Source organism: Acipenser ruthenus, chromosome 3 (assembly GCF_902713425.1).
Source record: "Acipenser ruthenus chromosome 3, fAciRut3.2 maternal haplotype, whole genome shotgun sequence".
Taxonomy (NCBI): Eukaryota; Metazoa; Chordata; class Actinopteri; order Acipenseriformes; family Acipenseridae; genus Acipenser; species Acipenser ruthenus.
Window position 1 is genome coordinate 44,015,018 of NC_081191.1, and position 25,885 is coordinate 44,040,902.

At 41.7% G+C, this 25,885-nt stretch overlaps 1 protein-coding gene across 3 annotated transcripts in view; it reads right to left on the reverse strand.

The window, feature by feature from the left end:
• Positions 1–25,885, reverse strand: part of LOC117394748 (SWI/SNF complex subunit SMARCC1-like) — a 61,906-nt gene that overhangs the window by 2,218 nt on the left and 33,803 nt on the right. For 2 of the 3 annotated variants that reach the window (XM_059012982.1, XM_059012980.1), the window contains exons 14-26: positions 25,129–25,250; positions 24,770–24,841; positions 24,388–24,501; positions 23,961–24,114; positions 23,746–23,859; positions 21,252–21,311; positions 20,599–20,857; positions 20,016–20,177; positions 11,184–11,239; positions 10,848–11,001; positions 9,882–10,033; positions 7,649–7,783; positions 2,986–3,217 (exon numbers count right to left, since the gene is read on the reverse strand). In XM_059012982.1, coding sequence (XP_058868965.1) covers positions 2,986–3,217; positions 7,649–7,783; positions 9,882–10,033; positions 10,848–11,001; positions 11,184–11,239; positions 20,016–20,177; positions 20,599–20,857; positions 21,252–21,311; positions 23,746–23,859; positions 23,961–24,114; positions 24,388–24,501; positions 24,770–24,841; positions 25,129–25,250 — 1,786 coding nt within the window. The remainder of the gene's footprint in view (positions 1–2,985; positions 3,218–7,648; positions 7,784–9,881; positions 10,034–10,847; positions 11,002–11,183; positions 11,240–20,015; positions 20,178–20,598; positions 20,858–21,251; positions 21,312–23,745; positions 23,860–23,960; positions 24,115–24,387; positions 24,502–24,769; positions 24,842–25,128; positions 25,251–25,885) is intronic. The other variant, XM_059012981.1, reaches the window with a different exon arrangement.

Below are 25,885 nucleotides of genomic sequence, written 5' to 3' on the forward strand. Positions count from 1 at the left end.
TTAACTGCTTTTCAGAGCCTATCGCACTCACACCCCACAATGAGGGTCCATAAAAGGGTCAATTATCAAATGGAGATGCTAGTATGGAGATCATAGAACAGCCTTGTTACTGTTATAGTAATTAATCATTGCTTCTAAAACATTGGGATTATCTGACACTTTCTGCCCACATGCAGATTTAAAGTATATAGTTGTGTTTTTTGGGTGTCACTGAAGTCATTATCATTATTTATTTCTTAGCAGACGGCCTTATCCAGGGCGACTTACAATTGTTACAAGATATCATTCTTTTTTTTTTTTTTACATACAACTACATTATTTTATTTATTTATTTATTTTTACATACAATTACCATTTTATACAGTTGAGTTTTTACTGGAGCAATCTAGGTAAAGTACCTTGCTCAAGGGTACAGCAGTAGTGTCCCCCATCTGGGATTGAACCCACGACCCTCCGGTCAAGAGTCCAGAGCCCTAACCACTACTCCACACTGTGAACCTGCGCCGTGGTACAGAGATGTACAGTACATGCAGCCTGTGAAACACACAGATGAACAAATGTGAAGTGAACTTCTTCCTTCGCATTTCATTACATCACCCTCTGCCTCTTCATATGCCACTTAGTTTAAAATCAAATTCAGGGACACCATCAGAAAACATTACTGACGGTTCTATAAAGCTTTGCATTCTACCAGTAATAAAGAACAAGGTATTAATAATGTAGCTGCTGGTCTCACTAAGCAGCAATAAACCTTTAAGGGTCTACTAGTGTTAAGTGTTATAGTACAATTGTCTTCCAGAACGATGAGTGTACAAATGTTGAATGAGTTTGATCCAGTCCCAGATTTTAGATAGGACACTTGCTTGACATAAAAATGCATCTCCTATTAGAGGGAAATCTGCTTGCATGGTTCAGAAGCAGCAACACTCCCACCTCCACCAGGTACTCTCCATAGCTGCTGCATGATTCAGCAGGTCCCAGGGGCGACAGGGGTATATATTATACAGTATGGAACTTAAGATATTATTCAGGAGACTTTAAAAGCAGGGGTGTGAAATATACGGCCTGCGGGCTGGATCCGGTCCACAAATATCGCAGAATATAATAGTTTTATTCAAGAAACTGCATACAAGTAAAAAAAATAGATACGTAGCCATTTTGTATTTACCACTTGCCAAAAGACAGACAAAGAATATTAGTAACTGCTACAGCTGCTTCCTGATACCTGGGACCTTTGGTTGAAACAGCGCATAAACATCTGGAGCAAATGACTGAGCTGAGGATATCTTGAGCAGAGTTGGCTGATTTAAATCAAGTAGATTTAAATCACAGATTTAAATAAAAAAAAAAAAACATTGATTTAAATCACAGTTTCATTTACTACCTATTTTATATAGTTTCTCAAGGAAAAGACATGAAAAGTAAGTTTTAAAAATATTTTATTAACAAAAACATCTTAAACTCTTACTGTCTATAAAGTCAAACTGTTAAGGCTATATTCTGATTACAGCGCAAATGCAAGTGCAAACGCAAGCGCGAATGGCGCTTGCCCCTGATTCTGTGACTCATAAATGGAGTGAAGATATATATAAAAAAAAAATACTGCACCGAAATGGTATTCTGAAGACTTGCCTTGGCTTGTCCTGTTATAGAGCGCCTGCCCCATCATTAACATATTCGCCAAAGCGATTCTGATGACAATGCAATGGGGTCCCAAATAGATAATTAAGCACTGTGTTAATACCTGCTGAAACCAGGTTTATTTAGTGGTGCAATCAGGAACTTTAACAATTGAACACACTATAAAAAGCAAAGTAGTCCTAATTAACAACTGCGTGTGTTTGGACTGACACAGAAAGAGGAAATCAAAGAAAGAGACGTAAAAGAAAATAATGACCTAGTATGAGCGAGGAGTATTTCTCTGGCATTTCTTCAAAATCTCTCCATCAGAAAATGGTCCCATTTTGTGCGCAATTTTAGCTTGCCTTAACAGCAGCATCACTTAAGCTACAAGCCTTAGTAAAGATCGATTGCTGCTTTTTCAATGACTGTAAATTCAGAGTGTTTATCTTCACATTACTTTCCTGTATATATGATATTTCTTGCTATGGTTTGCTTCAGTGTCTTAATGGCTGTATTCTTTCACAACAGCCACGTTTCTTACAAATTAAGTATGCTTGCTTTCCATTAATGTCCACAAAGAAATATGAAATCCCCCATTCCTCTTGAAACATACAGCACTCTTGGTCCACCTTTCTCTTCACGGATAGACATGATGACCCTTGTAACTACAGAACTTACAAACTGGTGTCGTAACTCTAACCAGTTGACACACTGCCGTCACACCCACATGGTCGGCAATTGACAGCAATCACAGCAACATGACAATTTGTGTTGCTCATGCGAAGGAACTCGCTGGAGGCATGTTTGCACATGTGTTCTATGAGATGACGGTGAGTGAAATAATAAATATGTGCTATTTAGGGGAAGGTAAATATGCTATTTTGATCATTTTTGTTAAATACAATAATTGAGGATTTGAGTTTGTCTTTTTATAACGGTCACTCTGCCCACGCCAGGAGCCAGGTTATCGGATCAGGCCTGCCAAACAAAACAAGTTTGACATCTCTACTTTAAAAAGTACTTCTCTGAATTCCGTTTCAGTGCATAACTTCTGCACATATTTTAAATCCATTCATGAATAGAGTAAAACCTCTTCCTTCACTCATCATTTTATGCAAGACATGACAATTACCAAGACTGGGATAAAACTGGCTTTATGTTAAACAAAAAGGTTAGTAGATGTTAAAATAATAAAATACATTTAAAAAAAAAGGTAATGATTTTGTGTCAAAAAAAAGAAAGTTTTATTCTGTACACAAAAGATTCAAGAAACAAAATATAGAAAATAAATAAAAAGACCGGTCCTGTGACTACATGCTGAACCTCTCATGTCCTCTTATGGGGCTGTGTGGGGGTTCTCACCTGGCTGTCCGGGGTGGTGGGGTCCTATCTGGTGATGCATCACGGGGAAGGCAGGGGGCTGCTGGTGCCCCATCATGCCTGGTAGAGCAGGGTGCTGCCCGGATGGGTTCTGGGCGGCCGCTGCTGCCTGCTGCTGCTCCATCTGCTGGCGAGCCTTCATCTCTGCATACTTCAGCTGCTCCATGTGGAAAGCCTGTCTCTCCGTCAGCAACTGTTGCCTCTGCTGCTCCAGCTGGGGAGAAAGAGGGAGGGACATAGGGTTCAGGAGGTGGGCATGCAGACTATGCCCCTGGAATAAAACACTCCCGAGGAGAAAGACACACAGGGGTTAGAGACAATCAGAGTAGAGAAATAATTATAGCATCAGTGAGTGCAGCCATGGTGTGTAGGTCAAGGTGACACTTGCCAAGAATACATCTGGTCAAATACATACATCATGCCAAAGATAACACTTGATACCACATATTTTGAGAAAGCCATTCCCCTTAAAATATGTAGTTTCTAGATCTGGCCCCTGCTCTCCCTGGCAAATGCAGATGCATTGCTGGCAAGAGATCTGATGGGACAGCTTATGAATTATTCAGCCCCTTAACTGTCATTCCTGCCTGTCTGCTCCAGCACACAAAGTTCACGTTCCCCTGCCCTTCTGTGCTCTTCACCAGAGCTCTGCAAGCACAGAAATCCTCTATGATCTTGGCTTTGAGCACCTTTTAAAAATGGCATTGCTTTCAAGTGCACTGCACCTACAAAATCGCAGTGCTTGGTTAATGACAATAGTCTATTATAATCATTCAGCACAGCAAGTTAAATTACATTTAGTTACTGGCTAGGCAATTAAAGAGCATTAAAACAAACCACTGATCCAATATTTAAAATGACAGCTACAGCAATAAAGAGAGCCAAGTGGCAGGCATGCTTGAGACTACTGTGAAAAATGACCTACAGTCATTTAGGGGATTTTTTTACATGCATTTTGTGTTTCAGACTGTTTAAGCAGGATATGGTTAGTACTGTTTTAGTAAGTACAACTGGGTCAATTTCCTTCATTCTTGCCCTAATGTCTGTGAATACTGTGGTATTTCTCTCTTGAACTGCTGCATATGGTGTATGGGAGTAGTGGGCTCTTTGTTGGTCAGCTGCACTCCTTAAGGAGATCGATCTAGTCACAGGAGGAGACTTCTTAACCAGCACGCTTCAAATCAATGTGGGGAGTAGTGGACGCAGACTCTACTGGAGGACCTCTGCAGTGCCCTAGAGAGAACAGCAACCGGTTTAAAAGCTAAATTATAAAGACATAAACACAGCGACAGTGGGAGCAAGAGAGAAAACCTGTCCAAGGAGATTTTCAGATACATCAAATCAAACAGCAAACGAACATTTAAAGCAGTGTTACTGTACCATAAAGCATTTTGTTTTCCGAGCAATTATTTATTTTTTTGCACACCTATACAGGACCAGCTATGTGTACTGATTAGGTAGGTCACCATGACTTGCATACACTGCAGTTTTACCCCAACCAGAAAATAGTTTGTCATACTGCGAAAGTCTTTACTGGATCAAGCAATCGGTACTAGATTCTGAGATCCTGGCTGGATAACATTTATCAGAGTTAAATGAATAATTATCTATTCAGCTAAAACTGTAATCGACGGCAAGTCCAGACACAGCTCCTATCTCCTTGCCACCAGTGCTTATCCCCAATAGTCAACTGCTATCCTTACAGATTTAACTGCAAAGTACATGGCTTTTCACATCAGCACTGCATAGCCAAGTATCGTCTGTAAGCCACCACTGCCCAGTAGACACCAGAATATTTTGTATAACTCCAAAAATTTCGCAGTGGCCAATGACTTTATGCTCCTAACAGTCGGTCAGGAGCCAAAAAGGAGAAAATACTCAAATAAAAAAAATATCATCCCCTGGTTGGATTTTCAATTCAATAAAAGATATTCTCAACAGTTAATTCATAACTTAACTATGAATGCATTACTCAAAATGAGTACATAAAGTGCCCCCCTGAACTGCCGGGATTTGTCTCCTCTTGTATAGCAAAGACCCACACAAACAAACAAAAAAATCCCCAGGAAACTTCACAACAGTGATACAGCAGTGGAACTTCTTATACACATGGTATCAGAAGATTGAACCGTGTATCCATACTAGGGAAAGAGCTTGAGAAACTTCAATGTTGTGCAAATATACCATGCTAAACCTACAATGCTACAGTAGTCTAGTGTTTCTGGCCTTCAATATATAAACACATAAGCTAAAATGCTTCTGTTTTTTAACAAATTAATCTGTTTTGTAAAGGGTTTCTGCAGGTATAAGGAGAGGTCACCTCATGTATTTTGGACAAGCGAACTCTTAAGAAAAACTTATAAATTAAAATTGTAACACTGCTATTGGACAGAAGTGTTTTTTTTAACTTTAGAATTGTGCAATAGTGTTCTATGAATAGGATAACACTACTACACAATATGATGTCCTGAAATGCTGACATACTTTACTGGTTGATTTCTTACATTAGATTTATAAAATGAAAAGTAAGCAAATCAGATTTTTTGGGGCTACTGAGAGCAAGCTGATCAATTAAATTACTAGTCTGCTGCAGCTACTGCTGCATTGTTATTTGAGCCGACAAACTGTCAACATCTGGGTGAAGGGCAAGCCTCTATCTGCAGTTACTGATGCTCCACTTCATTTAAAATGGAATCCCAATTCCCCTCGAGCACATTAGCTGTCACACTGCATCAACTTTCCTTAGGAGACGGGGAGAGACAAAAGAAAAGTATGCTTGAAAAACAAATATGGCAATAGAAAAAAAGGATGGGGGGGACTCCCAAGTGGCGCATCCAGTAAAAGCACTTGCTAGAGTGCAGGATGCGCTCTATAGCCTGGACGTCGCAAGTTCGAGTCCAGGCTATTCCACAGCCGACCGTGGACGGGAGCTCCCAGGGGGCGGCGCTCAATTGGCCGAGCGTCGCCTGGGGGAGGGAGGGCTAGGTCGGCCAGGGTGTCCTCGGCTCACCGCTCACCAGCGACCCCTGTAGGACAACGTGTGTTCATCTTCGCCCCTCCCAAGTCAGCGCAGGGGTGGTAGCTGTGAGTTGAGCCTAAAAATAATTGGGCATTTCAAATTGGGAAGAAAATAATAAAAACTAATTGGCAACGACTAAATTAAAAAAAAAAAAAAAGAAGAAAAAAGGATGGAAGCAGAGAGATAAACCTGGGTGAGGAAGGAAGGGCGGGTGAAGGCAAACTCATTTTTATCCACACTACGAGGAAGGAAGTGAAGGTATGCCAGTTCTATTTGTTAGATTCACTCTCCTTGCTTGCTGTTGGTCAGTTAACTTGCTGTCAGAGGCGTGTTCCTACATTACCTTTTTATTTTTGATTTTGCTCTTTTAGGTACACAGCAGTTTTCCTTTTCAAATTATAAAAATAAATGGTAGGGATCAGCAGAGTCCCTGGCTGTCATGTGGAATTAGGCAGCAGGGGGAAGCCAGGCTCAGAGGATTGAAAGATAAGCAGCACTGTCTGCCCTGAGGGCTGCTAGGAGGCAGTCAGATCAGTCAACCCGGATTACAAGACAGGGTGTAATGATTCTCTGCAATACAGTAGTTCTTCAAGAGCCTTCAGGAAACACCAGTGAACATGAAATGTTTGAGTAAAGATGGTGAATTCCACAAACAAACAAAGACAAAAGTGTTGTTCAATATACCTGTAATTTAAAGTTATGAATTTCTTGGTAAAAAAAATAAATCTATTTTTAGGATAGATTTATTGGGGGGGAGGTGGGGGGGGAGAAACTGTGGAGGAAAATTATGGAATTCTGACTTTCAGTCTACAACAGACAGTGATTACATCAGCTGAAGCCTAACAGTTGAACCCCCAAGCTTCTGGACAATATTACCCCCCACCCAAGGCCCTCTGATAAGACTGGCTCTGTTTTGATCTTATCTTGTACCACACCCTATCCCCCTGTCCTACTGGACTTTCTGATAAACACCGGCTCTGTTTTGATCTTATCTTGTGCTACTGGCCATCCCATTGTTCTACTGAACTTTCTGGTAACACAGACACCAGTCACACCCTACTTTCCAGCTTGTACAAACTGTATAAATATCAACTGTAAACCCACTTGTGTTAACAGTCTCTTGTAGACTCTTCCCTTGTATACATTGATTAAAATATCTGGAGCTGATAATCAACCTGAATCCTGAGTCTCTTTGGATAGAAGAGAGTAAATCCACTACAAAACAGTGGTAAACAAACCTTAACTTTTATAAAGAAAAAGCTCTGCAATATCTAAAACGATTAAAATGATGCTGCGTGAACACGACGTACACCAATGCAAGGCTGGCATTGATTACACATTCTGGAAATTAGGGTCAATGTGTAACTATCAAAGTGATTATTGCAGATGTTGCAGCAAGATGCGCAGAGATATGACTGAAGACGGCACTCTCGGAAGCTAGGGGACTCAAGATCGACTAATAGAATTTAAGTACTTAGCAGGTGTGCTTACACAGTAAGAAGCACTTCGTAAAGAAGAGAATTATGAACCTGCTGCGATTAGATTTCAGGTAAGCTAGCTACTGCAGTACTTGGTTTACAAAGGGAAAAAAAAATAAATAAAAACACCAAAACGCTAAGAACTCACCGCTTCCTTCTCACGGTCCATGATGGTCTCTAGCTCCTCAAAGTGTCTCAGCTTGATCTCCAGCTTCTTCATCTGGGTCTCAACCAATAGGGCCACCAGGGACTTGATCTTCCTCTCCTCCACTGCAGCCAGATGCTGAACCGTACAAAACACAGACAAGCCTTTACTGACCCTTGCCAGACACCGCTCTGGTGATGGTACCTAGCCACAGACAATAGTGTGGAGGAGCCACAAGGACTGGCCATCTGTGGTAAGAGTATCATTGCGGTCAAGGCTGGCTAGCGGCAGGAATATCAAATACGAAGACGGAAGACTGCAGTTCAGTGCTTCGCAGCACTTAAGCAACAAAACAAGAGACAAACAAACAATACAAATCAAAAACACTCAATCTGTGTTATGCTATGTCAAAGTAAAATGGCAAGTACCTTTTTTTTCTTTTTAATATACTTCCTTTTAGGTAGATATTTATATATGAATTTGTGTTTGCCCAACAGCAACAAGCTTCAAAAGCAAACCAACAATAAATTGTGCTCATTATATACTCCTCAATACAGATTTTTAAATCTTGGAACTTGTAGTCAAGCTATAGCAATACAGTGGTTTTTGTATATAGCCACACACCGGTGTAAAACGTATTCCAATGCATTACACACACTATCATTCCTGTAATGATTTTGTTGTATTACACATTCCTGTGGATAAGGTGCACAGTTTTAGCAACCCGGATATCGGTTCTTAACACTTCATTCCTATGCATACTTCACACAGCAACACTGTCATGTCATACAAACACTACTATAGCTAATCATTTAATATTAAAGAAAGAAATAACTATTCAACTTTCTAAAAATACTAGTCCTTTAACAGGTCTGTCATGATCATTTTTATTTAAGCGTGCAAAATAATGTCACAACAGTCATGTCGACACAGTTGTATCTTAATGTGAAACACCGCATAAAGGGTTAACTGATCTAAACAATTTATTTCACTGTCACCTTGGAAACCAGATCCCCTGCTTGTAAATAGCAGCAGTGTGGAGTAGTGGTTAGGGCTCTGGACTCTTGACCGGAGGGTTGTGGGTTCAATCCCCAGTGGGGGACACTGCTGCTGTACCCTTGAGCAAGGTACTGTACCTAGATTGCTCCAGTGAAAACCCACCTGTATAAATGGGTAATCGTATGTAAAAATAAGGTGATATCTTGTAACAATTGTAAGTCGCCCTGGATAAGGGCGTCGGCTAAGAAATAAATAATAATAATAAATATATGTGGGCTCAGCAAAGTGCAATTAAAAGCGCTTTTTAATGTGACTAGCTGCCGAGAAAAGACGAACAAAGATGTCACTGTCCGATCTCGAATCATCCATGACATACAGGCAGCCATTTTTAAAGAAGCATCATATAGCTTCCTGAGGAATTCGAAGAAAAGCATTTACAGTTTTAGTGTTTCATTATTAGGCTCCGTTCTAACAAAGAGTAACAGCTTGGACAGATCAGAAATGCTGATCAGACCACCGCATTCTTCGACATGCCAAGCAAAAAGGGAGAAAAACAGGTGTGACTAATCACGCCCAGAAATGAGAAGCAGTGCATAACTAATGCTCTGTGTGACAGCAGACAGCTGCAAACTGCCTCCATACGTCGTTTTCTTGTATGATTAATTGAGGTTGTATCTTTGTAAACGCAGCTTTAAAATTTGAGGTTTTATTTTTTCCTCAAATTGGAAAATTTGGGCTGTCTTAAATTCGAGGGCCTTAATTTGAACACTATTTTTTTTTTTATGAACAACAGATAGAACGAGCTCTTAAAAAAAGGGATCAACTATTAATAACCATTGAATACAACTTCTAATCAAGTATTAGCTGAAAATCCATTGTTTAGCACAGCCCAGTTACAGTTTAGAATGTATTCATTGTCAAAGACAAGCATGTCAAATTTAAAAGACGTGTAGTGTTTATATAGTAGGATGTGCGCACTGGAAGGTTATCATCTAGTGTCAAAGTTTAAAACATTTAGGAAATTTAAATAAATCTAATATCCCAATGAAACACAGGGCGCGATACATCTATACGACATTAACCTTGTAGAACCTGAACCCAGAGTGCATGAACACATCCTTTTCCATGTCCAAAAAGAGATGTAGAACCAATATGTTTGAAGAAAAAACATTTATACTACAGAACATGTATGTAAAAGAATATATTTTACTGGGCTTGATCCATGTGAATCACTAACCTTGGCTTTAGTTGCTGCGGAGGCCAGAGCTGCTGCTGCGGCTGTGGCAATGTTCCCCTCCCCCACCTCGGGCTCCACTTTCTTCTTCCCAGACTCCCAGTCACTGTCCCTACTGGTGTCCATGTTCTCCTTTTCCTCCTCCTGGTCTTTATCTGCAGCAAAGGGGAACACAGGATTAACAGCGAGGAGCTGAAACCTATCCCTACATGATAGACCAGAGATCCTGCCTTTTAGCCCACAAGTCATGCTGTAAACTGGGACTCAAAAGAGGATGTCTGAATGTCTCGCTCAACTGCACAACACAATTGACTCCCAGGTCACCTACTCTTCTTACCAGGACATATTGGACCCCAGAACATTTGCTGTATTAAGAGGCTGGCAGCAGTCTTATTTGTTAGCACAGAGCTAGTGACTCTGCAGCTGATCTATAGCTCACACACCCTAGTCTCTGTAAGTCGCCTTGGATAAAGGCGCCTGCTAAATAAACAACTACAACAACTACTACTACAACTACTACTACTAAATTACAGCTTGTTACACTAGATACTTTAAATCAAGCCTGTTACCCAAGAAATGCTCCGACACGGTTAGTTACATGCTTGATTATGTTTCTTTATGAGCCTGTTTGTGAATATTAAGATTCTACAGAATGCCAAGATTATTTTTTTTAATGAATTCAGTAAGTGATGGATCATACTGTGTCTATTTAAGTGCATTAAACTCCTAGTGAAAAGTGAAAATAAGCACATGCACATTCCTCTTAATGGAAACATTAAGAGATCACTTACACTATTAATAGTGGAGTTCACATCATTCAGTGATACAAGTATGTGAACCAAAACTCATTTCAACATTGAAAAAGACCTAGTCAAAACGTCTGTCACTGAAATGATGAAGTTTCTTATTGTATTTCTAAATTTAGCACTATAGTTCTGACTGCTCATTGGAGTGTTGTGTTCTCTGTACCTGTCCTGCTCTCCTCCCCGGCCAATGCCTCCTCCTCCTTCTCTGAATCCGTGGCCTCGCTCTTCACACGCTCCTGTGGCTTCTCTGCAGGCTCGCTGGGCTTCTCTGCTGCTGCATCCTCCTTGTTCTCCACCTGAACACCAGAGACACAAGACTATAGATGAGAGGCACATCAATACAGGCAGATTATCAGATTGGGAAACATCTGAGATACCTAGACAATTATATCCCTTTGTGCTGGGAAAAGTAGCATAGAACCTTCTGGTTTCTTGCAAGGTTAAGCTAATCCAGGCATTCTTTCAAGCCACACCATTCAAGGATTTGTTTCTCACTCACCTTCTCTAGCTGCTGTCCTTCAGTCTCTGTCTCCATCTTCTCAGACTCTAGGGCATCTGTAGAGAGAGAAGGGGTACAGGGGATATTGAATCATCATCAAAAAGTTTTATCACAATTGGACAAGTGTCTCTTTCACTCTGTGACATACGCACAGACAGCACCATAAGTTCCCTTATGCATTTCAGTGCAAATGCTACTACAACTAATCTTGCATGAACAACTTGAACACCCGTCTCCAATGGAAACCATTGAGCCAACATCTTAACCCTGGCTGGTAGAGTTTATGCTTCAAATCTGGATGCACAGCAAGACCTTACGTTGGTCTATAAAATTCATGTGACAAATGCGTAAGGGAGGCAGCACCTGTGTTGAAAACTGGAAGAAAGTGGGCGGCAAAGAAAGCTGTGGAGGATGCAAAGGCTGCCCTTCGAATTGGTGATATCATAGGGCAAGTTCAGCATGGGAGGGGGTCTTGGTCTCAGTTCAGCTCCTCCTACATGGCACAAGGCAGCCCCAGCTCAATGGAGGAAGCTGGTAGTCAACGAGGTGCAAAAGCAGGAGAGGATGAGGTGCGTAAAGGACGTTTCCCAGGCCAAGCAGGGAGAATGGATGAGATGGGAGAGTGTGGAACAACGCAAGATTGGCTGGCAAGACCTATGGTCAATGGAACAGAGCAGGATCAGTTTCCTCATCAGGTCAACATATGTTCTCCCATCACCACAGAACCTAAACCTCTGGGTAGAAGAGGATCCCTCATGTCCTTTGTGTTCATCACCTGCAACATTAAGGCACATTTTGACAAGATGTAAGGTGGCTCTTAGCCAAGGACGGTTTACTTCGCACCACGACCAGGTGTTGCGATGTTTGGCCTTAGCATTGGAAGACAAGCGTAACATGACCAATAAGTTGCCACCAGGTCCATCAAAACATTACACACAAAAGACAACATTCCTCCGCCCAGGAGAGCAACCACCAAGAAAAGGTGTTAAAACCAATCCTCGCCCAGGACAACTGGAAGCTGCTAGAGACTGGAAAATGCTGGCAGATGCTGGTCAACGGCTTATTTTTCCACCTGAGATTGCCACCACTAACCTTCAACCAGATATTGTCTTGTGGTCTGGATCAGCACGCCTTGTCCACCTGGTAGAGTTAACAGTGCCATGGGAGGATGCTGTAGATGAGGCGTATGATAGGAAGAAACTGCGGTATGCTCAACTAGCCACTGAAGTGGAACAGCGAGGATGGAGAGTCCGGGTTTACCCAGTGGAGGTGGGTTGTCGAGGATTTGTGGCACACTCTACAACCCGGTTTCTCAGAGACGTCGGATTCAGTGGCCAAGAGTTGCGTCGCACAGTGAAGAACTTATCTGAAGCAGCAGAGAGGAGCAGCAACTGGCTGTGGTTGAGACGGAAAGATTCTGGCTGGGGATCTCAAGCACAATAGAAAGAAAGAAACGCTGATGTACAGGTAAGTATGCTGGGCCGAGTTGAGTGGGGAACGCAGGGGGGTGATGCTGGGACGCCAGAATCACCGTCGAGCCCTCTTGAGGTGTCGTGGGCTAGTCGACGAAACACCGAGGATGGAAGGTGCCCACTTGAAGACCCCAGAGATGTACCCTACTTCGCTCAATCCAGACGGTTGTCATGCTGATGCGCTGGGGAGACCGGACTGTGGTTGATCCCCGGAGCCAGCATCGCAGCCATTGTGTGTGCTGATGCGCCAAGGAGGCAAATAAGCTGATCCCTGGAGCCAGCATTACACTTCAGCCATCAACACCAGACAGAAGGATATCTACATCATCAGATGGAAGGAAACGCAAATGGACAGAGACACAGATGGATCACATTAGTTTATTGTAAAGCTACGTCTTAGTTGGTGCTTATCTTGGCGAGAGCCGGGTTCAAATCAGCATGAAGTTTTAACATCTACTCTTGTGTAATGGAAATCAAATCAAATCATCAGCATGCTATCCTACCAAGTATAGTATTCTGTGGTTTTAAGGTATTAGGAAAACGTATTGATCAGAACCCACAGCAATTTCTATTGTTACATAATCAAATAGAATTTAGGAATACTATTTGAATTGGAGGGAACAGTGATTTAAAAGAACAAAAATAGAAAAACACAGCTTTGTGTGTTTTGCAAGTCTGATAGAAGGCAGACTGTCATTGGTGGCTTCTTCACAGAAATGAAAAATCAAACAACCTAGAGGAATAAACAAACATGAAAATGGACAGTCTGAGAGATTCTGTTGTGGGGCAAACCTGTTACAAATCAAGGGTTGCTCAGCCAATCCAAATTCTTTGTCTATAGGACACCCCACTCCCAAAAAGGTAAATTCATTTCTGGCACACCACCATCTAAAATTGAATATTTAAGTAAGCCAATACAGCCATGCAGCTACATAACTAGTCTTTTGACTTAATGGAATATAAGCGCAAATTACATCTGTTTTAACAGATTGGGGTAAAGAACAAAAGTTGTTCTCTAAAAAGAGCAAACTAATGATTTGGACGATAAAACGAATTCATCAGTTTGTGGGTTTGCTTCTATGCTGTCTTCCTGTGCTACACAAATGATTAACCTGACAAGCTAAAGCATTTATTTTTTTGTTTACCGTGATACATTGTTAATGAGTACTACATGATTTGTACATTGTTTAATCAACCATTTATGTAAAGCCCTAAAGGTTTTAGTGCCTAGTTTAAGCAGAAAATGAATATAGGCAGGAGCCTCAGTAGGTCAGGTATTCTCCCCTTGCTCGAGGAAGATAAAGGAGTTTTCTGCTGCACAAATGTGGCTTCCATCAAAATGTAATAGCTTTAGAATAAAAGTTTGATTGCATTTATGATATATCTGTGAATTCTGCTGAAACATTTAGTGTTATCGTTTCTTTATGTGGGCTGACAGAACTAGCAACTTCACACTGTGTATATACTATATACTATAAAACTAACTGTGCTGTACTTGGCAAGGACAACCTTCTGAATGATTGGAAATGGCACGTTTCCAAAAGATACCTGCTCAGGGAAAAGCAGTCTTATATGAACTGCTGCCACAGGATAGCTTGGAACTGGGAGTGTCCTCACCAGTGGAGCTCAGGACTGATACCCAAGAGAAACTGACAGCGACGTTGCAATCCCATGGAACAGATCACTTGTGACTTTGTGGGGCATTGCCAGACTAGCTATAAAACCAAATGCTTTGTTGGGTGACTTCGAATATTAAAAAGTCTCACATGCAAAGGTCTTGCCACTCCCAGTGAGTTACGATACAAGTTATTTTCTTTAACTGTTACAATACCTGATCTAACTAGCAATCCCAAGGTCTGCAATACAGGTGCTTTCAATTGAAAAAATCTCCCATATGTGAATTCAAGATCAAACAAACTGTTTTTAAAGAGTCTGGAGACACTGATCTGGATTACACGCATGAAAGTGAGCAGCAGTAGTATAGCCAAGTGTAGAATAGCGATTGATATCCAGTAATAGAACCCAGACAGCAATACACAAGCCCGCCAGATCAATAAGACTCCCTGCAGCTCTACTGGCTCAGTTCATTATTGCTATCCAAGTTGATTCCACCCAGGGACCCATTAACACCAGACAACTGCTGGCAGAAAACAACTGGCAAAGGGCAATCCTATCCCCACCACTGAATCTTGAAGCCATTTCCAGCTTGGATTGCCAGCGCTGGGCTAGCTTTAGTGAATTTGCTTGCTCTCAGAGCAGCAACATTTATGCCACTGCAACGAATCTGCTGGTATTTATAGATCATGGGTGTGCAATTCATATCGCCCGAAGCCCGGGACAACAAGTTTTGGCTTTGGACAAATAGTTTTCTATTTATTTATTTATTTATTTTTCCTATGTTTGTTCTGCGTATATTTCTAGAGAGCCACGCAAGTTTCTGAAAACTGAATTGCAGAAGTCTAGTATCTACATACAAACACTTTAAAAAGTGTTTACTTCCCAACCCTATCAGTTCTGATTAGCTAGCTGTGGAACAAGCTGATCTTCTGTTTGTTATAAAGAAACCCAGAAATGACTGCCAAGACAGCCTCTGGCAACGCACAGACTAATCTTTTAGTTGTAAATTAGCAAGTAAGTGATGCTGCTTTCTTAATATATAAACTTGACATTTAAATGCAGCAATCTAGTAATGTTATAACTTGGATATTATTTTTTAAATGCGCATATTTTTTGTTACTGAGCTTGAAGCCCACGTCTTGTATTTTTTTTTTGTTGTACTGGACGATTGCTTTAAACAAACAAAACACTGCAACTTTACGGTTAATTAATTCATGGGGGATGAAGTTTAAATGTACACTCTCCAGTTAATATTATTAATTCTGGGGGCTCCCGAGTGGCGCATCCAGTAAAGGCGCTCCACGTGGAGTGCAGGATGAGCTCTATAGTCTGGACGTCGCGAGTTCGAGTCCAGGCTATTCCTTTGCCGACCAAGGACGGAAGCTTCCAGGGGGCGGCGCTCAATTGGCCAAGCGCCTCCTGGGGGGAGGGAGGGTTAGGTCAGCCAGGGTGTCCTCGGCTCATCGCGCACCAGCGACCCCTGTAGTCTGGCTGGGCGCCTGCGGGCTTGCCTGTAAACTGCCCGAGAGCTGCGTTGTCCTCCGACGCTGTAGCTCTTGGGTGGCTGCATGGTGAGTCCGCAGTGTGAAAAAAGTGGTCGGCTGACGGCACACGCTTCGGAGGACAGCGTGTGCCGTCAGCCGGGCAAACCCTCCCGAGTCAGCGCAGGGGTGGTTGTGTTGAGCTGAGCTTAAAAAATAATTGGCCATTTCAAATTGGGGAGAAAATAATACAAATAATTGGCAACGACTAAATTTATAAGAAAAAAAAATATTATTCATTCTGAATGAATCGTTTGTTGTGGTTGTTGCATTGAATTGTGCATGCTTGCCTGTGCAAGTGCTGCGTTTTTTTTTTTGTTTTGTTTTTTTGCCAGCTTGATTTCATGGTCTTATTGGAGTGCAAATAGTTTTTCTTGTGTTACAAAAATAGTGCAAGTTATGCGTTTTTTCGCTGTCAATCAATCCTTCTGCACTAAAATATTTTAGATATTCTTATATTTGGCACAGTAACTAGTTCTAATTTCTGGGAAAGTAGATATTTGGCTGTAGGTTTATATGTATATAAGGGCTGATTGTTACAAATCCTTGTTGCCCTCATTGCCAGAGCAAATGCCTCGAATTTCTCTCAAATCAAAAACGCAAACATTTCAAGATTTGGCAAAAACGATTCCATAACATTGTCTATATATAACAAAATGTATCCCAAGCTTGTTTACATCCAGGAGCTGTCACGTAAAAGACACAGTTTCACTGAATTACAGCCAAACCACCTCCCACATCCCATTGAAATATATACAAAAAAACAAGACAAAAAATGTACTGTATTGTAATGCGTGTCAGTGACGCATTTGGCGGTAGAAGTGCTTATAAAATTGCTATTTTTGCAAATCTGCCGCTCAAACGCTGTCAGAGTTAATTTCTGTTTTCTGTTTCACTAAACTTACTATCTGTTTCGATAACAAATGAAAAAATAAAAAATAAATAAAAATTATACCCAAATCTCGCCCTCACAATGGGGGGGCTCGACTTTTACACAAGGTTGACTTTTACTCGGGCGAATGCGGTAATGCACAATATATACGGATATAGGCAACAAGGCCAGTCTTGAAAGGAAAAATGGCAGAGAGATCTGTGACTGCAGTGCTTTTGATTCCTCGGCACGACTGCGTCACAAGCTCAAAGAGCAGCTTTGGTATAAAGTATTCAGGATTCGGGTCTTTAGGAGGTAAATACCCATTCAGTCATGGTTACATTTCGTACTGAAAGGGAACTCCCTACAGTAAGGGTCACAAGTAGAGTTACCTGTGTTGAATTTATCAAGTACCCCAAGGAAGGATTACAAAGCAGATTCAAAACTGTCCAAGTCTCAGGAGTTATTTAAATTAGCTAAATTAAAAGGAATTGAAATGGATTGGAGGATCCCAGGAAGTTAAACTCAGCTACACAGGCAATTCCCTAAAAACTAAAACAGCACAGAATGTGAGCTTTCTTTTCTGCAATGATTGGGAATTAGTGTGCTGACAGACCAGTAACACACACACACAGAAAAAGGGGGGTTAACCGAATTAAAAGCAACCCAGGAAACATTAACGTCAGTACAGTTTACGGAAAGGAAGGGAATACCTGCTTGAGAATCTGTGTATGCAAATTAGGGATACAAATCTGTTATGATCGGTTTGTATTTTATCAAGTTTTTCAGCTGTTTTAACATCCAACTGGTTTTCGGTAAAACCAGAATGAAAAGGTTAAAACCGAAAAACCAAACATTTGTGTAGCCAAAAGGAATGGGACATATTACACACGTAGGGTTTTTTTTTTTTTAAACTGACAAATAAGCTCAATATAGTGTTATTGCACCACTCATATTACTCATATTAATGTACTATACAATTACACAGATTGCAGAAAAAATACAATAATGTATTAAGACAGTAAACAAACGTTTGCTTGTTTTAAACTCCAGCATCTGCTTTTTCACTTTTTTTTTTTTTTTTTTAAACAAAATATGTTAGGGTACGCAGGCCGAGTTCTTGTGTATGCCTGCAGTGCTAGTAGCACCAACCTTTCATCAACAAACCTGAGGGCTGTCAGAATCAATCAGGTAGGTCTTGTCATAACGTTCGAGTTATATTACTATATTGAAAGTATGAAGGGATATTAATATGCACCGTCTTCATGCAGCAAAGAGTGTGATGCGCTCCTGGAAATAGCCACTGGCGTACTGCTGAAACTGCCAACACTTTTTCATTGTACAAAATACAGTTTCGTTTTTATCTCGTCAGTACAGTTCCATTTTGAATTTCATGCAAATGTCTGTATCAGTTTGGGAAAAATCATAACTGCTGCATCCCTAGTTGTAAGTGGAAAATCAAATCTGAGTGGAGCTACAGCTCCTATGAGAGATTTTATAGGTTTAAGTTAGCGTACACAGGCTGAGTGTTTACATACGAAAACAGCCCTAGACATCTCAACACCGAGACGAAGTATGAAGCCGCAGCTATCCCTACTGAGGGCTGTCAGAATCAATCAGGTAAGTCTTTAGGGCAACTGAGCACAGCTGGGCAATGTCCCGTTTTCCTGCCTTGTATCTATTGATTCGTTCTCAATAAACCCGCCCCAGCAACTGAGTGACAGCACATCACTACATTTCTATTGGAGACTCCACTTGCAAGATTTAAAATGAGATTACAAATAGGAATGGAGGGTTGTTAGCAGGATTTAAAGCTGTATTACAGTTAAGATGATAGAGGATTTAAAACAGAATTACAAACAGTGGCGAAATATAATAAAAAATGCCTACACACAAACCCCAGAAGAATCTGCCCGTGACCATAAGGATTCCGTTGAGGAACACAGCAAAGGAAAAAAGGTACAACGAAAGTGTGCAAGTACTGACGAGTTACTACTATACATATTGACAGAAAAAAAATACTCAAGCATTTTGGAAAGTAACTGAAAAAACTAAATTTCATACAATTTATTAAAAAACAAAAGCACTGCAAAAAAAGAGGATTTACATAAAACCTCAAACAGCTAAAAATAAGCACTGAAAAACAGAAGCTCTAAAAATAATACATTGACTCGCACTTAAGATCTGTCAAACAAGTCACACTTATCTACTGTATGAGGGTTTGATATTCCTCTAGTTCCACACTTATATATTAATTTTTGGAATCAGAAAACCCATAAGTCATATTAAACATTTATAAAATGTTTAAACTATATTTATACAACCCTTAAACACAATCAAGACTACCATGCAAGTCCCAACCTAAAAACGCATTCTTGAGCCACTCTGAGGAAACAGCTTTTTACGTTTCAATAGGGTGCCGAAAATCAACTGTCAATGGCCTGAAAATAGGGATTTTATACGTACAGGTTTGCAATACCTTGCATGAGGCCTCCCCACAAAGTAACAGCAGAAATCCCCCCATAAAAATAAAATCCTCATTTCATTACCCTGACATGGAATTACAACAGTTGTACAACAATAGTCTGTACAGCACAACACAAATGATGCAATAATGTTGTACCCCCTAGTGTTAAAAGACACCCACCACCAAAATTAGCAAGTTACACTATTTGGCAATCTAAACTGACTGGGAAGGTAGTTGTGTATGTGTCACTGGGTTAAATGTCCTCAGAAACAGAAACAGAGACAGAGGCCACTGTGAGTGTGAAAGGAGGTGAAGACTGAAGATACGATGACCTAACAGGCCTCCATGGAAAGCTCTCCATCTCTCTCTTGATCTCAGTTACTTTGAGTCCTGCACCTGCAGCCAGCCATTAGTGCACACACCCCTGTCAAAAGCATGCCTTCCTGAAATCTCACAGCACAGCAGAGTCACTCACTCCAAGTACTTTTGAATGCATGAGATAGGACCTGTCCAGTTAACAGGGAAAAGGCAACACTTTTTTCTACAAAAGACTAACAAAAAGCATTTCAGACTTTTGAGACCAATCAATCAGGCTCCAGCTGAAATCTACAAACTAACTGATCACACTAATCATAGCATGATTAAATCTCAGTGCGTAGGTATTCAGAAATGTTCAGCAGTTAAATGTATTTATAAAATACCTGAAATAGACTTAAACTGAGGGTAGTTGTGAAACCCAGGACTGACATGTTTCAAACCCTGACTGACCAGCCATCCTTGGAGTTGAACTAATTTTAAATCAATGCCAAGTTAATTGCGACAGGGCAGGCTATTCATTCAGACACTGTGTAAGGGAGCATGTACCTAGCTTCTCTGGATCCTCAGGGGTGGTGCCAGCTATGCCACTGCTCTCAAGCCCAAAGGCTGGGTCAACTTTGCCAGTGCTCTTGGCCGCTTCCTGGACCTTCTTGACGTGAGCCTCCACCAGCTCTGCTGGGACCTCCTCACGCACCCGTGAGAACTCCTCTAGAGAGAGAAGAGAAGAGGATACAAAGGGTCAACACGTACCACCTTACATGGTACAGGCAGCCACCATGGCAGAAACTTTTCTGGCATAAAACATGCAACCAGTTTAATAAATCACTTGATGAATGTTTGTATAATGTTAGTCTACATTACTAAGTTTCCACTATACTGTATGTAAATATCGGACACATTTAGATGCAATTACAGCCACCTCTTCCCATCTCAAAGGGTGTCATTTTGGAGAATGTTTTATTGATTTTTTGGTTAGACACAATCAATCAGTCTCAAAAACTGACATCACACCCCCACAGCCATGGAAGGAAGACAGTCAGATTAATTAACCAGCAATGCCTCAGCAGTGGAAGAAATTAAAAATCAGAGACACAATTCTGACAGAGGGAGCGATATGCTGGCTCCTTACCCAGAGCTGCCTTTGCAGCGGCAGCTGCCACGCGGGGGTCCACTACGGAGGCCAGGAAAGCCACGGTGCTCATGACAGGGTTACCGGACTGGCTGAAGGGGACGGGCTGATAGGCTAGTGGCCCCAGGGAAGCGTCCGAGTTCTCCAGGTAGGGATCCTCAATGGGCAGCCGCAGGAAGTGCAGGATACATTCGTCCTGGGTGCGGCTCCCGACGTGCTCAGACACCTTGTTCCAGTCGTCCTTGTACATTTCCAGAGCCTGGGCACAGGGGAGGACAGAGGAGTTAGAGATCAGAGCAAGTGCTTTGCAAAGACAGTTATATAGGGCAGCTTCAAATCAGCAAGGACATCATTTTATTATCTTTTGCCAGACGTTACACAGCTTTGTAGACTTTGTCCTGGAGCACCTTCCTAGTTTGCAGGTAGACTCGCAATGATTCAAGTACTTATTCTCTCTCAAGTGTGAAGGCTCATGCCTTTATGCGCACACAGGCTCATCACGAGAACAGCTTAAACCAGCTACAATAGCATCCCCATAACATGCTAGCAGATGGAGGGAATGAATGTATGTTATCCACAGGCTTCAAACTTGCTTTTCTGGTTCTCGCACGAGCCCGCAGCATGCTGCACTACTGGGACATGTTGACACTCACCTCCAGCAAGAGCAGGGTCTCCTGTTCGGTCCACTCCCTCCCTGCACTGGCTCCTTTGCTCTGCACAGGAAAAGTACAGGTTACAAATCAAACATTTTTACAGGCTTTTTCCTTTCAGAATTCTGTGGACAGGGCCAATACTGCTTGCGGTTGCCATTAAACGCAATTGAAAGCCGGAGCATCCAAGAAGAGCACAGAGTTGTTCATAATGATTGGGAAGAATCGTTTTGTGTAACTGAAAAGCAGGGTAAGCCATATTGTCTGCTTTGCTGATCTTTCCTGTCCGTTTGCAAGACATACAACATAAAACGACACTTTGAAACTCAGCATGCAGAGTTCCACAAGAAATACCCAGTTGGTAGTGAAGGCAGAATCTTAAATAAGGAATCTGAAACAGGATTTAGAAACGCAAAAGTCATCACTCACTGCTGCCTTGACCGAGTCTCAGTTGCTGACTTTAGCTTTGTTTCATATTTGCTGGCTTCTAGCAAGAAAATGCAAGCCGTTTAGTGGACGGGGAACTAATGAAAGAATGCTTTCTGGCATCCAGCAAAGTGCTCTTTCAAAATTTGAGAAACAAAGCCGAAGTTATTTCTAGAATATCTATGTTGCAACTAAGCAGGGGTGCAGTCAGTCGCCGTGTTCAGCTTTTAACTGACAAATCTGTCAGATCAGTTGCGGTGGACAATAGAAGGGGCTACCACAATAAGCTTGGCACTTGATGAGTCAACAGATATCAGGGATATCACAGTTATGTGTAAATTGCAGAGGAACTTCTTGCATTGCAAGGTCAGACTTGAGGAGAAGATGTTTTCAATGGGCTAAAAGAAATCTGTTTTAATTTTGGCGTTGAATTTAAAAACTTAGTTGCTGTAACAGATGGCGCTCGTTCCATGACCGGTAAACACCAAGGTCTGGTCAGTTTAATTCGAAAAGAGAAACCAGGCCTTACTGCTATCCACTGTTTGAAGCACCAACAGGCTCTGTGCTCAAAACTTGGAAGTGGTAGTTTGCAGGAAGTTATGAACACAGTTGTTGAAACCGTAAACTAAACTTGCAAACATTCACTGCAACATCGTTTGTTTAACTTGTTTCAAGTGCACAGGATAGCAACTATGAAGACCTACTTTACCACACAGAAGTATGCTGGCTCAGCAGGGGTAGGGTCCTGCAGAGATATTCTGAATTGCTCCCAGAAATACACAAAATGTACGATGTGGCTCAGTTCAGTGATGACAAGTGGCTGCTGGAGTTATTCCCCATAGATTTAACTTTGATATCAAATCGTCTGAATTTGGAACTCCAGGGCAAAGACAGGCCTCTAAACATTATTTTCCAGAAGATTTTGACCTTCATGTGCAAACTTGATGTGGTCATCATGCAAATGCAAAAAAAAATCCAACGCACTTTCACCATTTTTGTTCAAGTGGAAAAGTTAGACATTGAGGAAAACCTGGACACTTGTGGTTATGTTGTGTTGCTTACTGAGGTAAAAGAAAACTTTGAATCCAGATTCACTGGAGTTAGAATGGCTGAAGAAACAAGTTCAGTTTGTTGAGAATCCCTTTGATTTCCCAATTGCAAATGTAGGCAAAATTGAATGTCTCGGCATTGCAAAAGAAGTTACTGAAAACGAACTGATTAAGCTGCAAACCAAAGGGAGAAGCTACAGGAGGTGAAAATGCAGAGGGTACTTTAGAAATATGGAAATGCACTGAAAAAGCAAGTCTAAGAAATGCAGCAGCAAAAATCCTATCAGTGTTTGCTTCAACATACACGTGTGAAACATTTTCTGCGATGGGGAGGATTAAAACAAAAGTCAGAACCCGTCTAACTGACAAGCATTTGGAGGCAGAGCGGAGAGCCACTGTTACATCACTTGTGCCAGATTTCGACACCATTGCTCAAAGTGTTAATGCCCAGCAGTCCCACTGAGCCACAGTAAGTCAATTTTTAATTTGCTTCGTCTTAATATGCTTTGAGTGTGTATAGTAAAAGTTCACTGTGATTAAACATCATTTAATCACACTGACAGACAGATAGATAGATTTCCTATGTGTATTGTCAGCTAAGGGTGAAGGGTTGCAGATACGGGTGAACGCCGGATTATTTTTAGCTATATGCGGCCCGTTTTAGGAAATTATTAAATCGATTTTTTGGATATGCGGCCTGTGATAAAAGTTGAGTTGCGCACCTTTTCCCTAGATCATTTATAGTAAAATATTATTTATACATAACTAAAGGTGTGTCTTGAGATAGTATCCAAAATTATGTTTACTTGTCTTGAGATAGCTTAAAAATGAAATGTTACAATTTGCCATATTTGGTGGCTTATAAAATTTACACTTCTCTAAACCTCTGCATCTTTTAAGCAGAATGTAGAAATGAGGAACTAGTTTAAATATAGCCAGAGACTGTGATTCCAATATTATAATTCAATCCATTATCTTGATTTGCATGCATATCCACTCCTCTCGCCATACATACAGCTCACCTTGTTGAGTGTTTTCTTGGAGTAGATGTCAGTGCGGAGCCCAAAATTCTGCATGTCTGAGGGCTTGTCCTTGCCCTTCTCTGGGAAGTTCAGCATCTGCTGGGAGGCCGGGACCTTTGGATGAGACACAGTTTAGTAGCCGGAAGAGTTTTCTTTGCATGTAGGAGTTAAATAGGAGTTTATACATTTCAGCCTTGGGAAAAGCTGTGAAGTACCTGGGGGGGGCGGTGTTGCAGGGGTACCAGTCCAGAGGGGGTGTCTGCCAGGACATTGAAGTGGGGTGTGGGCGGGGGGCCCATCGGCAGAGGACGGCTGTCAGCATCCACTTGGTAATTGATCAGACCCCACTGCTCCAAGAAGGCGTGTGCCCTGCCAGGTGAGAAGAGCAGAGTGAGAAACACGCACACACAAAATTTAAAACAAGGGCCATTCGAGACCCAATATTTTTTTTCAACCATGCCCTTAATTTAAACAGTTAAACCTCTATTCAGGTATTAATCCATCAGCTATTTAACCGATAGCCTCTAACTGTGCACTGGCTCTCAGGGACCGGAGCTGTTCACCTCTTTATCCTGACCATCACAAATTGAACAATGAATTGCTAGAGAAATTAAAGTGAGCAGTAGCTGCAGGCTGGCTGACCTCATGACAGCACACACATCCCCAGTGAGGTTCCTCCTGCAGGAGGTGCTGGTGAGGTACTCCTGTGGGTTCAACCGGTAAGTGTCAATCATGAAGTTACGATAAGCCAGGAATCTGTGAGGAACAGATATATAGATTAGAGAGGAACTGTATGAGCAACCGTCTGACTGAACTGCACTTCAGGAACATTTCAATTTAAATAAAGATACAAGATGCTCACGATGGGCTTAATTATATGCGATTATGCAAAAACTCAAATGGTAAATTTGTAACCATGTTAGTTGTCTTATCAGGACAATACACACATCCAACGGTGCTACCTGGATACCCTTTCCCCACCCACCCACCCACCCTATGCTCAACTTCTCAATTCAAGACTCACATCTCTGGGGTTTTGGATTTGTTCTTCCCATTGAAAAACTCTGGCAGGGCACGCCTCTCAATCTCATGGATACTGGAATAGAAGAAACAACAATATTTAGATACTGCAAATGAAGCCAAACACCAAGTGACAACCCTTCCGGTGTTCCCCAGTCTCCCTTCCCTAGCCTTTGCTCTCCCTCTCTGTGGTACACAACACAAGCCACATTTTGTGCTCCCCAGCTCCCCTTCCTTGCCTGTGCTGCCCATCTATTACATAGCCCCCTTCTTTAAATTGTGCTCCGCCTATCTCTGCATTCCCCAGCCCCCCTTCCCTAGGCCATGCTCCCCCTATCTTTGTACCTCCTAGCCCTTGCTCACCAGTTGTAGTCAAACCAGGACGCATAGCTGGGGATGATGATGTGGTGGGTCTGCTCTGTCACATTGTCTTCACTGGAGTCGATCAAGCGGTTCACCTCTGCCTTTCCCTGCTCCTCCTCCTCCTGTTGATAAAGGGGAAGAATAGAGATAACCTTTTCTGAAAGGGCTAGAATACCAAACACACCAGAACCACTACTGAATCAAACCATACCTTACTAGAAACATTCTCCAGCTTCCAGTTGTGTCCAGTTCAGAGCGATCAGCTCATTTGGATTATTGCAATGCTCTTTGTTAATTTTCCTGCTCGCTCTTTACATTGGTTGCAGATGGTGCAAAATGCAGCAGCAAGGATTCTTACCGATACCAAGCGGACAGAACACATTACTCTGGTCTTTAAGCGTTTGCATTGGCTTCCTAGCCAGTCCTGTGTTTCCATTAAAATATTATTGTTGACCTACAAGGCTTTGCACGGTCAGGGTCCTAGTTATACAATGGACCTTCTTAGCCCTTACATCCCTGGGAGGCAGCTTAGATCCTCCAACTCTGGACTGTTAAAATGCATGGTTCCAAAACGTGTTACGCTCAGAAGAGGGCGTAGTTTTAGCTGTGTTGCTCCTTTTCTTTGGAACTCACTACCAACTTTCACTAGAGAATCCACAACAGCCAGATTTAAAAATACCCTAAAGACGCACTTATTCTCCAATGTATTTTATTTATTTTTTAAACTTTGACTCGACTGCAGTCTGCACTGTTTATT